The sequence below is a fragment of the Myxocyprinus asiaticus genome, chromosome 4 (assembly GCF_019703515.2).
Source record: "Myxocyprinus asiaticus isolate MX2 ecotype Aquarium Trade chromosome 4, UBuf_Myxa_2, whole genome shotgun sequence".
Classification (NCBI taxonomy): domain Eukaryota; kingdom Metazoa; phylum Chordata; class Actinopteri; order Cypriniformes; family Catostomidae; genus Myxocyprinus; species Myxocyprinus asiaticus.
This window is the reverse complement of record NC_059347.1, coordinates 6293870-6311473: the sequence shown is the minus strand read 5'-3', so window position 1 is coordinate 6311473 and position 17604 is coordinate 6293870. Positions and strand designations below refer to the sequence as shown.

At 38.7% G+C, this 17604-nt stretch overlaps 1 protein-coding gene across 2 annotated transcripts in view; it reads left to right on the top strand.

Annotated features, from left to right (window-relative positions):
• aldh2.2 (aldehyde dehydrogenase 2 family member, tandem duplicate 2) overlaps positions 1-9779 on the top strand; it is an 86385-nt gene extending 76606 nt beyond the window's left edge. For both annotated transcript variants that reach the window (XM_051689552.1, XM_051689560.1), the window contains 2 exons: positions 7828-7942; positions 9388-9779. In XM_051689552.1, coding sequence (XP_051545512.1) covers positions 7828-7942; positions 9388-9420 — 148 coding nt within the window. In that variant the 3' untranslated portion in view covers positions 9421-9779. The remainder of the gene's footprint in view (positions 1-7827; positions 7943-9387) is intronic.
• Positions 9780-17604: the final 7825 nt, after the last annotated feature.

Genomic DNA, 17604 nt, shown 5'->3' with positions numbered 1-17604 from the left:
TTTTGTGTCAAACCGGTGAGATTCGATACAACCTGATTCTTAACTGTTCTAGGAAGACAATAAGTCAAAGAATTCAAAATCCTCGAGCTCTGGAGACATTAAAAGACACTTATGTGCTCAAGCTGAAGCCCCCGAGCAGCAGGCCAAAAGCCCTGGAGTCAATTTGGCCAGTGAGGTGCAGGAAATTCGGCGACAGTTGATGAACGTGTCGGCAATGCTGACGAGGGTCATTGCGGACTTGGAGGAGCTTGATGTAATACGTCGATCGATCACTGCTATGGAGACTAAATTCACTGAGGTTGTTACAAGTGTGGCGGATGCTGAGAAACGGATCGATTATCTGGAGTCATCGGAGAGGGAATTAGCTGCTAAACCGCTAGCGACCAAGGCAGACTTGGAACACGTTTGGGAAAAGTTGGTAGATATGGAGAATCGTAACCGACAGAACAATGTCCGAATTGTTGGAATTCCTGAGCGAGCAGAGGATCAGAATATGGTGGACATAACAGGTCATAAACTGGAAATCGAGCGAGCTCACAGGGTCCTGGCTCGGCGATCTGCTGAGGGAGATAGGCCCCGATCAATTCTGGCCAAATTTCTGAGATCATTCAATAAAGATCTTGTGTTACGCGAGGCGAGGAGTAACGGAAGGCTTTGGAAGAACCACAACATTTTCTTGTTCCCAGACTTTGCGAATTCGACAACAGAGAAACGTGATCGATTCAAAGAATGCAAGAAACTCTTACATCAATGGAAGGTCGCTTTTGCAATGATTTTCCCAGCCAAATTGAGAATAGATGCTAAGGATGGCCGCAAAGTATTTATATGTCCCCAACAAGCATTGTCCTTCATAAAGTCAATGGAATGAGTAAGTCATTGTGTGATTCTCATGTTGCAGCTGAGTGGACCTGACTCACTGAACATTCACTTGACCATCCGAGGAAACTGGGCACCTTTTTTGTTTCTTTTGTGCTGGTTCCGCCTAGCGGCTGGAGTTTGTTTTGTGTAGTAACACTTCTTCGGGACAGTGTTCTATATGAATCTGCACGTTCTTTGTGCTTATGCCTCCTATTGGCTGGAGTTTGTATTGTGGAGTATTTTTTGCAGGACATTGGAGTGATTAGGTCAGTTGCTGCACTCATGTAACAGCTGGATCACTGAACATTCGTTTGACTGCCTGAGGAAACTGAACATTTCTTTTTTTTTTTTTTTTTGCTGGTTCTGCTAGCGGCTGAAGCTTGTTTTGTGGAGGAACACACCTTTGGGACAGTTATGTGGATGAATCTACACGCTCTTTGTGTTTATTTAGCCTATTGGCTGGAGTTTGTTTTATAGATTTTCTTCTATTATGTAATTCTGTCTCACAAAATTTGTATAGAAACACCAAACTTGAGCAGTCCGATGGCAAAATTGTCATGGGGGCTCTCGTAGGTGTACGTGGACTGTTTGAGTTTAGAGGGATGGACACTGGTTGGCGCTGTCATGCGCGGGGTTAATGCGCACATTTTTCTTTTTTTCTGTTTGTTTGGTTCTGGGGGAAGTTCGGGGTTTGACTGTTGTACTAATGTTGGAATGTGGTCTTTATAATTCTATTTTTGACACACAATCTATTTTTTCTAATATGTCAATATGTCAGATGTTAATATGTGTGGATTGTCTCACTCCACGAGGAATGGGTTGGGGCACCCCATAAAAAGAAGGAAGGTTATTTCTTTTCTTAAACGTAAGAAATATGATATAGTGTTTCATCAAGAAACGTGTCTTTTCCCACAGGAAGCTGAAAAATTTGGGAAGGTATGGGGTGGGCATATTTTCTTTAGTGCTGGCTCAAGTAAGAGCAGGGGAGTCATTACATTGATAAGTAAACATCTACAATTCAAAGGTCTCAAACAGAGTAAAGATAATTTAGTCATATTGAGTCATTATTGTTTTAGCAGAAATTCAGGGGCAAAGGTTGATTTTGGCTAATATTTACACACCTAACACTGATGTTCAGGGTTTTTTTATAGATCTTGAAGGGATGTTGCAAGCTGTTGGCAGCCCTCATTAATTTATTGAGGGATACAGTCCTTCATCAAAGTGAAGCAAAAGTGTGTAAGCCCCCTAGAGCAACATTGGCGCTTCACAGGATGTGTAAAAATCTTGGTCATACAGATATTTGGAGACTTTTGAACCCATCTGGTAGGGACTATACATTCTTTTCATCAGTCCATAAGATATATTCTAGAACAGATTTTTTTATGAGAAGTCCCTCATTTCATCTGTTGTTGACTCCTCAATTGGAAACATCTTAGTCTCAGATCAAGCCCTGATGAGTTTAGAGGTGTTGCCACATATGGAGAAAAAGAAATCATATAGTTGGCACTTTAATGTATCCCTTTAAAATCCTGAATTCCAACGAATGTTAAAGGCTGAAATCAATGTTTATATGGAGACCAACTGGTCCTCTGTATCCTCAGTGGGCTTTGCTTGGGAGGCACTTAAGGCGGTTCTTAGGGGTCGGATCATACAGTATGCCTCATTCACCAAAAAATCCAAAGCACGAGAACTCATGGAGTTGGAAGGGAATATTCAAAGTGCCGAGGCAGAGCTGAAGTGCCGAATGTTAAGTTTAGAAAAGGGGTTTGGGTAAGGGCATAATATTAATAAGCATGTCCTTAATGCCTCGTGCGCCGAATGTCGTCTGATGGCCTCAGAGAATTGACCTGATTGAAATACAGATATTTACATTTACATTTATTAATTTGGCAGACGCTTTTATCCAAAGCGACTTACAAAAGAGGAAAACATAAGCGAATCATCTTAAGGAGACAGTGGTATGAAAAGTGCCGTATTACAAAGTTTCACGAGCATCAGAATAGTATTCAAAACAGAATAAAGTGCAACAGGAATTTTTTTTAATTTTTTTTTATTTAATTTTTTTATGACTGGTTAAGTGCTCATGGAAAAGATGTGTTTTTAGTTGTTTTTTGAAGACAGAGAGTGAGTCAGCTTCACGGATGGAGTTGGGAAGGTCGTTCCACCAACGTGGTACGATGAAGCTGAAAGTCCGGGAAAGTGTTTTGGTGCCTCTTTGTGTTGGTACAACAAGGCGACATTCCTTAGCCGACCGCAGGCTTCTAGTGGGCGCGTAGCTCTGCATAAATGATTTTAGGTATGCTGGAGCAGACCCAGCGACTGTTCTGTATGCCAGCATCAGAGCCTTGAATTTGATACGTGCATCAGCCTGCAGCCAGTGAAGAGAGACAAGGAGTGGTGTAACTTGCTCTCTTTGGTTCATTAAAGACCAGACGTGCTGCTGCATCCTGGATCATTTGCAGGGGTCTAATTGCACATGCAGGGAGGCCTGCAATGAGAGCGTTACAGTAGTCCAGTCTAGTTATGACAAGTGACTGGACAAGCAGCTGTGTGGCATGTTCAGAGAGGAAGGGTCTTCCTGATATTATAGAGTGTAAATCTACATGATCTTGCGGTCTTTGAGATGTGGTCTGTGAAATTTAGTCTGTTGTCGATGGTTACCCCTAGATTTCTGACCGATTTGGAAGGCGTTACTGTAGTTGCACCCAGCTGCACGGTGATGTTGTGTTCAACAGCAGGGTTGGCTGGAAAGACAAGGAGTTCAGTCTTGGATGGGTTGAGTTGCAGGTGGTGCTCCTTCATCCAGGCCGAGATGTCTGCCAGGCAGGCAGAAATTTGAGCAGTCACTGTGGTGTCGTTGGGCTGGAAAGACAAGTAGAGTTGTGTGTCATCAGCGTAGCAGTGGTAAGAGAAACTATGTGCCTGAATGATGGGTCCTAGTGATGTTGTGTATATAGAGAAGAGAAGTGGCCCAAGCACTGATCCCTGAGGTACCCCAGTAAGTAGCTGATGTGGCTTGGATACCTCACCTTGGATATAATACTATTTTGTCGCGGAAAGTGGAGTTTTGGTTGTTCAGGGCAAGACAGTCATACTTTGAGTCAGGGGACAAAGCAGGGAAGCTTCTTGCAAGATATATAAAACAGAGAGAGTCTTTTTTACCATTCCCTCAGTGAAATCTGCTGGTGGTAAAATATTTACCTCAGCCATTGATATTAATAATGCTTTTAAAGAATTCTATCTTGATCTTGATAGTTCCACGTCTTCATCTACTGATGAAGATATTAGAAAATGTGTGGAACCATTAGAACTCCCTAAATTGACGACTGAGCAAACAAATTCTCTTGATTCTTCATCAATATCATGTGGTCAGTGGCGAATGATCAGACTCCGGTGATCAGACAAGGGCCTTTGATATGGTAGAACGGGATTATCTTTTTAAGATTTTGGAAATATACGGGTTTGGGAGTACATTTATTGGTTGGATTAAGTTACTTTATAGACACCCTGTAGCGGCAGTACAAACAAATGGATTAATTTCAGATTGTTTTACTTTGAATAGGGACACTCGGCAGGGTTGCCCTCCTTTCCCCATTATTGTTCTGTCTTGCCCTGGAACCATTAGCAGCTGCAATAAGAAAGGAGGAGGATTTTCCAGGAGTGGTGGCGGGAGGTGTGGCACATAAGCTTTTGCTTTACGCAGATTATATTTTATTATTCGTCTCTGACCCTACTAGATCTATGCCTTTCCTCCACAGAATTATTAATTCCTTTTCTAAGTTCTCAGGATACAAAGTCAATTGGTCTAAATCTGAAGCTTTGGCATTGACAGCATACTGCCCAGTAACGGCTTTCCAGCCGGGCGCTTTCCAGTGGCCCAAACAGGGCATTATGTATTTGGGCATTTTATTCCCAGCAAAATTGTGTGATTTAGTTAGTTAATTTTGACCCCTTAATAAAACGGTTTTCGAGTGATGTGGACAGGTGGGCTTCATTGAATTTATCTATGATCGGGAAAGTTAATGTTATTAAAATGAATTGTATTCCAAAATTCAATTACTTGCTGCAGTCTCTCCCTATAGATGTCCCCCTCTCTTATTTCAAGCAGTTTGATAGCTTAGCGAAGTCCTTCATTTGGAATGGTAAGCGTACCAAATTACATTTCAATAAGTTACATAGGCCGATTGACAAAGGTGGACTAGGCCTACCCAAGATTTTATTTTATTATTATGCATTTGGTCTCAGACATTTGGCTCATTGGTCGCTTCCACCTGAAAGAGTCCCTCCCTGGTTCTGTATAGAACAAGTTCTTGCCCCTATTTCACCATTGCAGAGCCTTTCTATCAAATGAATCAGAGAAGTTAAGTTACATCCCGTTATCTCGCATTTGAACTCGGTATGGACAAATGTGTCCAGAGTGTTTAATTCAGACATTTATTTAAATGTTGCCTCGAGCATATGGCAGAACCCCAAATTATGCATCAACAAGTCCTCTTTTTGCTGGTCAGAATGGTTTGGGAGGGGGGTTACTACACTCCGTGACCTATATGAGAGTGGAGTGTTGAGATCCTTTCAAAATTCGGTTCAACTTTTTGGGATTCCCAGATCTCAGTTCTATAAGTATTTACAGTTGTGTCACCTGCTTTGTACTGCTTTTGGGAGTGGTTTACACCCCCTAAAGTGGCAGATACTCTGGGAGTGGTGATTACTGCTTTTGGAAAAGGTCATGAGGCATCGGTGTATTACTCCCTGTTAATTCAGAGTATGGGGGACGGAACTTCAGCTTCTCTTAAGAGATTATGGGAGAAAGATCTAAACTTGGTATTGGAGGAGGAAGTGTGGGCTAGGATTCTAAAAAACGTCAAGTCTGCATCTAGAGATGCAAGGGTTTGCCTTATGCAATTTAAAATTTTACATAGAGTCTATTGGACCCCCTCTGGATTGCATAGGCTTAGTCTTAAAGACACACCCACCTGCTGGCGATGTCAATCAGAAGATGGAGACACAACCCATGTCTTTTGGGGATGTGTTAAGATTCAAGAGTTCTGGTTGAGGATTCAGAGTTTTATGTGCGAGGTTTTGGCCTCTCAGATTTTATTCCGCCCCAGACTCTGTATCTTAAGAGATGGGGCAGTCATTAATTTGGAAAATAAACATGTGAAAATCTGGGTCCTAACTAGTATAATGATTGCCAGGCAAATTATTTTAAGGAGTTGGTAGTCGGCTGGAGCGCCCCCATTTCAGGAGTGGTGTTCAGAGGTGGCCAGAGTGGCAGCTCTTGAGGAGGGGATATCCAGAAGACTGGAGAGGCTAGACCTGTTTGGGAAGAAATGGGGCAAATATCTGTCTTTTTTGGAGGGCTCTCAGGGAGGGACAGTGGAAAGAGGTGTAGAGGATGTGTGTGATTAGTTTATTTATTTTTTATTTATTAATTTATTTATATCCTTTTTTTTTCTTTTTTTTTATGCCTGTATGTGATAGGGGTCGGGTGGGGGATGGGGGGATTTGAGGGTGTGGGGGGGATAGTTAGGGTTAAATATTGATTCTGTGTGTGTGTGTGTGTGTGTGTGTGTGTGTGTGTGTGTGTGTGTGTGTGTGTGTATATATATATATATATATATATATATATATATATATATATATGTATATATGTATGTATGTTTTGCTGTTTCTTTCTAATGAATCAATAAAAATGTTAATTGCAAAAAAAAAAAAGCAGTTGGAAGCCCTGGCTGAAGCTGGTGGCATGCGAGCAGATGATTTCTTTTGTGCAGTGAGAAACTTTTATTCAGCATCGGTGGATTACCCCCAAAATTGGATAGCCGCTCATTGGAGAACACTCATTGGAGAGGCATCCCAGAGTAGAAAGACATTCAGAGCAGCCTCGAACACTTCTACTCCAGAATTCCCGCTCTCAGTTTGATTGACGAAACCACGGTCTTTGATGAGTGGGCTTGTGCGAAAAACATTGTCACTTGTTACATCACTGAGTGGAACATGAACAAGAAGGTTGTGTCTGAGAGATGGACAGACATTTTCAAGACCATCAACTTCAGAGTCTTAGCCAAGGTCATGGAGTTTGTTTTATGCCTGCCTGGGACATCTGCATTTGTGGAGCGTGTGTTCTCATTTATGAATGCAGCATGGACACTGGATAAATCTCAACTCAGTGTAACAGTCATGAAGGCAATGCTTTTCGTATGTCTTAATTTTGGACTGGACTGCATTTTATGATAAACTTTTGAAAGACAAGCGCATACTGAGGAAAAATTGCTGCCAGCGAAAAGTACTAGGTGACAACAGTTACAGATGCGGATGCACTCTCTACTTCGCATTGATCTGCGCCTAGGTAAGGATACGTCAATTTCATTTTTGCTGGGAGGGGGCTGTCCCGTTTTCCACAATCAGGAATTTGGTCACCCTATTCATTGTGGCAGTTTTTCTTCAGATCTGCAATCTGACCAATGATCTTTATCAGTGTTGGCTTTTTATACAGAGCTATATAACATGCTTATTTTAATATCTCTTAGAGGCCAATTGTTACTTAATTTTATTTTCATAAAGGAATTTTTTTTCATCTGTGTAAACCTGGAGCTTCTAGAGCAGATGGGTTGAATATTTTTGGCAAACTGAAAATTTTGTTTTTTCTTTATTTTCTTCAAAAATAATTTCAACATAAAACCAATATCAACTCAAAGATGTTTTATTGCATTCTTAAATGTTTTCAGACCGAGTATCACTCAGAATAAAAGTTCGATATATAGACTGTTTTAGTCAAATTCAGTAGAATTTATCATGGGTCTGAATACATTTGCAAATGTGTGTGTGTGTGGGTGGGTGGGTGTGTGTGTGGGTGTGTACATGTATGTATATAAAGTATATTTGTATGAATGTATGTGTAAAAGAATTCAGAATTCTCTAATTTGTTTACATGTAGTTTGTATTTGTCTATTATTCTGTTTTTATTAGGATTAATTGCTATGACGTGTTTGAAGTTCAGGCTCCTTTTGGAGGCTATAAGGCCTCAGGAATTGGTCGCGAGTTGGGACAATATGGACTACACAACTACACAGAAGTCAAAACGGTAAGGCTTTCCCATAATATTCCAGCCCAACATTTTTCATCTGTCAAGATTGCTTCAACACTATATTGCAAAGAATATTTAAATTCAACTAAAACTGGCATAACACACTAGCCGACTCCAATCAACTCCCTTTTGGCAGAGGGTGTAACACTTACCGACTGCTTTGCATAGATCTCGCACTATTTGGTTGGAGGTATTATACACTTGCCGATTCACAATGGTTGACAGACATACCAACTCCCCCTGACTCTCTCTCTCTCTCTGATTCCTTGTAACGTGGAGCTCACCGAAATAACATCAGGATTACCACGTGAACATAAACAATTGTAACAGAGTGATTTTTGGATGCGATTAATGGAGTATCTTTAGAAAGTAGAAAGCCATAGAAAGCATATGTCTAAATACAGCTTTCAGTAAGTAAAGAATTTATGTTCAATAAAAACAGACTGTTCTGCCCCTGCTTTCTGATTTTATTAGGCATTTTACTGTAGAAGAACCCCAGTAAAACACTACGTGACAGAATAACTATGGATTACAATTGTTGTTTGCGATGATGCATCTGTAAGTGCGATGTAAATGTTCAGATAGCAAAACGTCTTGTAATTTCTTCAGAAAAGGTCACTTGACGAGACAGCAAGAGCCTGGCCTAGTGACAGAATTATTTTTTTCCTAACAAGTTGGATCTGCTTTTACAGTTGTCAGAGCCATTACCTCAGTAGGGAGTTCAGACAATCAAGGGATTAACGACCTCCTGCTGGCAGACGATAATCTGAGCTCTATCTCTCACTTACAGGCTGGCAATTATTTAAATGTTTATGCCTGAAAATTGTTGGAAAAATCGGCTAGTGTGATGCCCGCTTAAGTAAATTTAGATAACAAGTACATTAATCAGATCTGATGTGTATTAATTATAGACCAAAACTGTCTTCATTATTATTGTGAAGAAAATTTGTATACATTCTTTGGACACTGTTAGGTACTTACCCTGAAATGTTTCACAAGACTTGCAGTTTGGCTCTTTTTTTTAGGGTTTATTTTTCAGGGTCATAGGTTGTGCCGTAGATTAAAACCAGTTTAATGTGTTGCTGTGCTACCACTAGCATACTGCAGACATACTGTATCACACAGTGCTAAAACACAATTTTTTACCCAACCACTGATGTTATAATGAATCTGTAATGCTCTTCACAGCAATATAAATTTATGCAGTAAGATCTTACAATCTCCTCAGTGATTGTTATTATAGTTGTTTATTTTAAATTACAAGTAGTATGTCAGTTATGTTGTTACTTTTTTTACGTGAAGTGGTTTGCTTTTTTTTAGAGAAATGTACAGTAAATTCAAGCAAGAATCTGAATTTCAGAGGGTAGCTTTCATGTTGTCTAATTAATTCTGCACTAATATCTTTTGATTTACCAACTCTGTCAACTCCAACTCTTCCACAGGTAACAATTAAGGTTCCTCAGAAAAACTCATAAATGGATGTTCAAAAATGAAAATTCAGAAATTCATTTACAGAAGCTGCCATCTAATAACAAGATTTGTCCCATGCATTTTTGGAATATATTAGTCTGATTCTCTTTTAATAACACACTAAGTAATGTGTTTATGAGTAAAGTTTCTTCATTGAAATGTATGCATTGATTTTCTAACAAGCAAATTCAAGCATTATACAACAGAGTGCCACATGTATTTGTGGTTAAAAATTACTTTAATAGGGTATTGATTTTCTGTTCTATTCATTTCCTGTCTTATGAATGAATGTGATATTTTTGTCTCTTTTTCTTTTTCTTATGTAAAAGCATACAGAAAAAAATAAAAGAATATCAAACACTAACATTTATTGTTGATTATGAATGATCAGTGTAAAATAACATTACACAACATTTCGGTCATTGAATCTGATTGTGGCCCAGTTGCAAGAAAACACTTAAATTAAGAAAACCTTTTGTTATGATTGCAAAGTTATTGTCAATAAGGGTTTTCTTGCATACGACTGCTGATGTTTAGTAAAACACTGTTTGAATCACTTAACTTGTCTGGGTTCATTCATCACTGCAAAGAGCTTGTGGTGGGGATTTTGATTCATCCCAGTGACACAAGTCTTTTGAATGTGTTCATCCAAAAGATTGGTTCAGATTTGTTCACTGATACATTAATAAACAGTTATGTTGATTACATCTTTAGTCCAGTAGATGAGAACAAATAGCTGGAAATCAGTTCATTACAGGTTGTAAGCATTTCTGTTAAGAAGGTTGATGTGCTAGTACATAAAATATTGCTTTTTTTTTTTTTACAGTTGACCTTTGAACAATGTAGTCATCTGAAAGACAAACAGTTTTGTTAACAACTGCAAAATTGTAAATAATAATATTACATAAAATTTTGTCTTCCAATATCTGGCCTACTTACATTGCCATTGAATGTCCATGTTGTTCTTTTTTTTTTCTTTTTTTTTTCTTTTTTTTTTCTTTTTTTAATAAAGGTAAAAGAAAGGAGTAGGGAAATGAAAAACTATATTAATTTACAAAAAGAAAGTAAATCAGTGGAAGTAATATATTCAGTCCATCTTGACCAGTATTGCTCCAAGTTATTAAGCTGCAGTTTGAAAGAAAATACAATTTTTCTGTTACAAAAATATATTTTCAATTTTCCCGGCTTGTACAGCTAATGTGCATGCGCGAGTTGATTGACAGGAGATGTCTGTATTTAAAAGGTGATGGCTCTTTTACCTGTAAGGCAGGACTTCCTATCTACATGGATATAAATATAAAGATGAATATTTAATAAATGCAATGATACAAAAAATAAAATGTTTGATTACAAATGTTGAGTAAATAAATCTTAAACTATGCCCAAGGATTAAGTCCTGGAACAAAACTAATACTACAGATTATTGTCTCATCTAAGAGTTTAAATGAGTGTAACAGTTCAGAAAAAGGAGGATGCGGGAACTGAATTAATAATCAACAAGACTTTAATTAGACTGAACATAAAACTGAATGCACAGCAACATAAACACACACACACACACCGGTGTGGCACACAGGTGGAACTCTTCTTCAGCTCCTGCGGGCACTGCCCACCCGGTTGTCATCCGCCAGGGGGGCGGATGAGTGGCTGAGGACCGGTCGACAGCGTGGCTGGTGAGCCCATCTCTCTTTCCCCAGACGCCACTCGGCCCCACCCTGCTCGCCACAATGCGGAAAAATCTAAATATAGATCTGAGGCCTCAGAGTTGGAGTCAGATGCGGAGAGCAAAGAGTGAGTGAAAAGTCTGCCACCTAAAGATTCGTTAGGATCTTTAATACCCTCTGTGTACATGCACAAAACTCTTCCTTTCTAGGTACAAGAGTTCTGCATGCTAGGCAATAAATCAGGGTGGGTGTCAGGGCAGGGCGCTTTAACCTACTGAGGTGCGAAAGCAGTTGTTAAGTGGGAAAGTCCAAAACAGACCCCCTTGCATGTTTGTTCTAGCTAGGTGTTGTAAATTACTGAGCTCAGTAAGATAAGCAAAGCAATGGAGACATCCTGTGTCTGTCTCAAGTGCACAAAGTTTAGACAATAAAGAATAAAAACCAGACACTAAGATCTCTGTCCCAACTCAAGGTCTCTGGAGGTCATGGGTTCAAACAAACTCACATACGTTATACCAAGAGAATGACTTACAGCATACATATGAACTATAATTGAGTACATTGATAATATGAATATATAGATAAATGAGCATTTGAATGTGGATATATGAGTATGATTGCATAACTGATTATAGTTGATTAAATTATATTAAAGAAGCAAAAACATGAAAAGTATAACATGAGGAAAACACCTTGTCAAATACATATTCCTCCAATTGAGTATTCTTATACTCACATCAACTTGTCTCAGGCTATACCATAGTTACCAGTGTGAACTCCGTTTACAGGAAGTTCATATACACCTTGTCTATTTGTGAACATTTTAGCACAAGCATACATGGCAATGTGAATACAGGTATACATGAGAAATAGAAAACCAAAAATTAGAGCAATAGCTGATCAAGTTTGCTTTAGAGTGCTCCAGGCAGATTTTCTACTGTTTTACCTACCCAGGAAAATAAATCAATACCATCATCACCAGAGGGTGCTTCCATACGGTTGTCAATTTCATCTTTAAGGGAAATCATGTGTTGTAAAACATCAGTCATGTTGTCGGTGTAATCAGGAATGAACTTACAGAATTGCTCTCCAATAATAGTGCACACACCCCTCCTATCCTTAGGACATGTCCCAAGAAACTTTAAATTGGCCATTATCAAACCGCTTATTAAGAAGCCACAGCTTGATCCTGGAGAATTGGCTAATTATAGACCGATTTCAAATCTACCATTTATGTCAAAAATACTTGAAAAGGTAGTGTCCTCCCTAATATGTTCATTTCTACAGAGAAATAGTACATATGAAGAATTTCAATCAGGATTTAGGCCCCATCACAGTACAGAGACTGCACTTATCAGAGTTACAAAAAGTGCTTTTAGATCTTAGTGCTGCCTTTGACACAACAGATTGTGACATTCTCTTGAATAGGCTTGAGAATTATGTTGGTATTAGTGAACTTGCATTAGCATGGTTTAGGTCCTATTTAGCAGACTGCTACCACTTTGTATGTGTAAACAAGGAATTGTCAAATCAAACAAAAGTTAAGTATGGAGTGCCACAGGGATCAGTTTTAGGGCCTCTGCTTTTCTCATTCTATATGCTTCCCCTGGGAGATATTATCAGGAATAGTGGAATAAGTTTTCACTGTTATGCCGACGATACCCAACTTTATATTTATATTACTGGGAGGATGGTCTGCAAGTTCAATAAATAAACCTCAATTGGTTCAAAATGCAGCAGCTAGAGTGCTGACTACAATCTAGAAATATGATCATATATGACCCATTTTTATTGTTGTTACATTGGCTACCAGTTAAATTTCATATTAATTTTAAAATTCTGTTAACTACGTACAAAGCATTGAATGGTCTAGCTCCGCAGTACTTAAGTGACCTTCTACCATGCTATATTCCATCACATAACGATCACAAATTCTGGCCTGTTAATAGTTCCTAGAATATCAAAGTCCACAAAAGAAGGTAGATCCTTTTCCTATTTGGCTCCAAAACTATGGAATAGTCTAACTAACACTGTTAGGGACGCAGACACACTCACTCAGTTTAAGTCTAGAGTAAAGACTCATCTGTTAAGCCAGACATACACCTAATTTATCCGTCAACTCACAATTAGGCTGCTTTAGTTAGGTCTGCTGAAACCAGAAACATTTATCATATTCTATAACTCTATATTCTATAACATAAATTGAATGGCGTCTACGTTAATATTATTCTATTTGTTTCCCTGTATCAACCTCGGGATTCATAACACGAGGTTACTAGAGCCGGCCTGATCTAGCTCCGTTCCTGTTTGGTGTCAGACTCCACTGCTCCGTGTCGGACATCACTTCAGTCTTTTACGATGAACTTCAGAGAGTGAACTGATGCCAACTCCAAATGTAAGACATGGGATACTTCATATGCCACTGCCTGAACCTTAGACTTAGGATGGACCCCACCGGAATGACCTGCCGGTTGAACTGTGATGCACCTCATTGATTTCTGCCTGCATCACCTTTGTTTATTGGGGACTACACTCTTAAAATGGAATACATAGACTATCAATGAATTGCCAACAAAAGCCTTCATCAGCCAACGAACAAAGGACAATGCATCCATGTGAACTTCTTCAGTTAATCCAGGATGGTCTTCAAAGACATTAGTCATTAATTTTACAGTTCATACGAAATCTTTGTTTAAACACCGGCCCTTAAAACTTAGTTTACTATTTTTAAACCATGACTTGCAGGACACACAAATAACTAATATTGGCATTATATTCATGCTGTTTAGCCAGAGGGGAACTGGCCCCCACAGTGAGCCTGGTTTCTCCAAAGGTTATTTTTCTCCATTAACCAACATCTTATGGAGTTTTGTGTTCCTTGCCACAGTCGCCTTCAGCTTGCTTAATGGGGCTCTAAATTTAATTATTTATTTTATACACAATTTACAATTATATTTAATCAAACTACACAATGATGAAGACTTTATTTGTAATACAGTTTCATTTTCTGTTAAAGCATGATTTTCTGTAAAGCTACTTTGAAATTATGTGTGTTGTAAAAAGTGTTATACATATAAAAATCTGAAATATTGAACGACAAATACTGGATCTGTGGCAGTAATGCTTATATGTGGCTGTCGCAATCCTGGTCTGGATGTTGCTATATAAGTGGTCTTTCTACATCCTTGACATTTATCACACCTAATTTCAAAACTGGACATATTTTTGAAGAATATTCTCCCAAACCAAAAAGCAAGATTAGGTCTAGACGTGAATTATACAAACCCCATTTGAGAATCTCATCTGATGTAAAAACCTTGGAAGGAATATTTCCTTGGTATGGAACAGTCCATAATGCTTACCTGATTGATTACAGTAGCCTTGAATTGGAAACTTTTGCTAACTATGCTATTGAAGGGTTTCATTTGATGACTGATGAGATGAAGAATCTCAAAGTAGTTGCTCTGCAAAACAGAGCTGCCCTTGATAATCTCCTAGCCAAAGTGAGGAGTTAATAATAATAAGAAGAGGTTCTAAGATTATAGGGAATACCTCTTTTAAGGGTTTAGTTGGTATTGGATCTAACATATATTTTGTGGCTTTTATATATATATATATATATATATATATATATATATATATATATATAAGTTTTGTTAGCTCTTCATTATCTATGACAGCGAAGGATTGAAGTTGCTTGTGAGGAAAATTATGAGACACTGTTTTCTAAGTTGCAGTGATAGACGATTGCATAATTCCAATTTTATTTCTAATGATTTCTATTTTATCAGTAAAGAAATTCATGAAGTCATTACTATTGTGCTGCAAAGGAATATCTGGTTCAGTTGAGGTTTATTCCTAACCAATTTAGCCACAGTACTGAATAAACACTTAGGATTGTTGTGGTTATTTTCTATGAGTTTGCTAAAATATACTGACCTGGCAGCTTTTGGTGCCTGTCTGTAGCTACAGACACTATTCTTCCATGCACCGCGAAACACCTCTAATTTTGTATTCTTCCACTTGCGCTCCATTTTCTGAGCCATTTTTTTAGATTAAAATTTTTTATTGATTCCTATACTAACAAATAAAAGCAAGAACAAACACAAACAGAATCAATACTTAACCTCCTCTATTACTACCCCCCCCCCCCCCCAACTCCACTCATAAGAACATCCCAGTGGTCCCACACAATTATAGACACACAAAAACAAATATAAAAAATTAAATAAGTAAATAAAATATAATAATCACACACATAACCTCTGCATCTCTCTCTCCACTGTCCCTCCCCGAGAGCCCTCCAAAAATGCCAAATATTTACCCCACTTTCCCATTAACAAGTCCAAATTACCCAATCCTCTAAGTACCCCTTCTTCAAACGCTGATTTGAACATTTTTTAGAATCCTAGTCCACACTTCTTCCTCCAATACCAAATTCAAATCTTTTTCCCATAATCTCTTGATGGAAGCTAAAGCTCCATCCCCCAGACTCTGAATTATCAGGGAGTAATACACTGATGCCTCATGACCTTTTCCAAAAGCAGTAATCACCTCTTCCCAAGCATCTGCCATTTTAAGGGGGTGTGTGCTACTCCCAAAAACCGTACAGAGCATGTGGCGCAGCTGTAAATAACTATAAAACTGAGATCTGGGAATCCCAAAATGATGACCCAAATTCTCAAAAGTTCTCAACACTTCACTCTCATACAGGTTGCCGAGTGTAACAACCCCCCTCACAATCCACTCTGACCAACAGAAAGGGGACTTATTGATACATAATTTTGGGTTCAGCCATATGCTTGATGCAACATTTAAATAAATGTCCGAATTAAATACTCTGGCTACTCTTGTCCAAATCATGTGCAAATGTGAAATAACGGGGTGTGACTTAACTTCTCCGGTTAGTTTGATAGAAAGGCTTTGCAATGATGAAATAGGGGCAAGGACTTTCTGTTCAATAATAAACCAGTGAGGGGCTCTTTCAGGTGGAAGCGACCAATGAGCCAAATGCCTGAGACTGAACGCATAATAATAAAACAAAATCTTGGGTAAGTCTAACCCACCTATGTAATTTGTTGGAATGTAGTCTGGGACATTTACCATTCCAAATGAAGGAATTCGCAATTCTATCAAATTGCTTAAAATAAGAGAGAGGGACATCTATAGGGAGTGACTGTAGCAGGTAGTTGAATTTTGGAATACAGTTCATTTTAATAACATTTACCTTCCCAGTCATAGATAAATGTAATGAAGCCCCCCTGTCCACATCGCTCAAACTTTTTAATTAAAGGGTCAAAATTAACACTAACTAAATCAGACAAATTTGCTGGGAATAAAACACCCAAATACTTAATACCCTGTTTGGGCCATTGAAAGGCAACCATCTGAAAGGCAGTATGCAATCAGAGCTAAAGCTTCGGATTTAGACCAATTAACTTTGTATCCAGAGAACTTGGAAAAGGAATTAATAATTCTGTGGAGGCAAGGCATAGATCTAGTGGGGTCAGAGACAAATAATAAAATATCATCTGCATAAAGCAAAAGCTTATGCACCACACCTCCTGCCAGCACCCCTGGAAAATCATCCTCCTTTCTTATCATGGCTGCTAATGGTTCCAGGGCAAAACAGCACAATAATGGGGAAAGAGGGCAACCCTGTCGGGTGCCCCTATCCAGAGCAAAAAAATAACCATCTGGCCCTGTAGTCTTGCCTGTAGGTAAGGCCTTAATTACCTCATCAAGTTCCTCCAAGGTTATCTCAGAATCAAGAGAATTTTTTTTGCTCAGTCGTCAGTTTAGGAAGTTCTAATGGTTCCACAAATGCTCTAATATCTTCATCAGTAGACGAAGACTTGGAACTATAAAGATCAAGATAGAATTCTTTAAAGGCATTATTAATACCAATGGCCAAGGTAAAAATGTCACCACCAGCAGATTTCACTGAGGGAATGGTAGAAAAAGTGCTGTTTTATATATCTTGCCAAAAGCTTCCCTGCTTTGTCCCCCAACTCAAAGTATGACTGACCTGCCCTGAATAACCAAAACTCCACTTTCCGAGACATAGCATTATATCTGTATTTCAATTGAGTCAATTCTCTGAGGCCATCAGACGACATTCTGCACTTCAGCTCTGCCTCTGCACTTTTAATATTCCCTTCCAACTCCACGAGTTCTCAGGCTTTAGATCTTTTTGATGAATGAGGCATACTGTATGATCCGACCCCTAAGAACTGCCTTAAGTGCCTCCCAAGCCATGCCCACAGAGGATACTGAGGACCAATTGGTCTCCATATAAACATTGATTTTGGTCTTTAACATTTGTTGGAAATCAGGATTTTGCAAAAGGGATACATTAAAGTTTCAACTATATGATTTATTTTTCTCCATATGTGGCAACATCTCTAAACTCACCAGGGCATGATCTGAGACTAAAATATTTCCAATTGAGCAATCAACAACAGATGAAATGAGGGACTGATGAAAAAAATTTATAGTCCCTACCAGATGGGTTCAAAAGTCTCC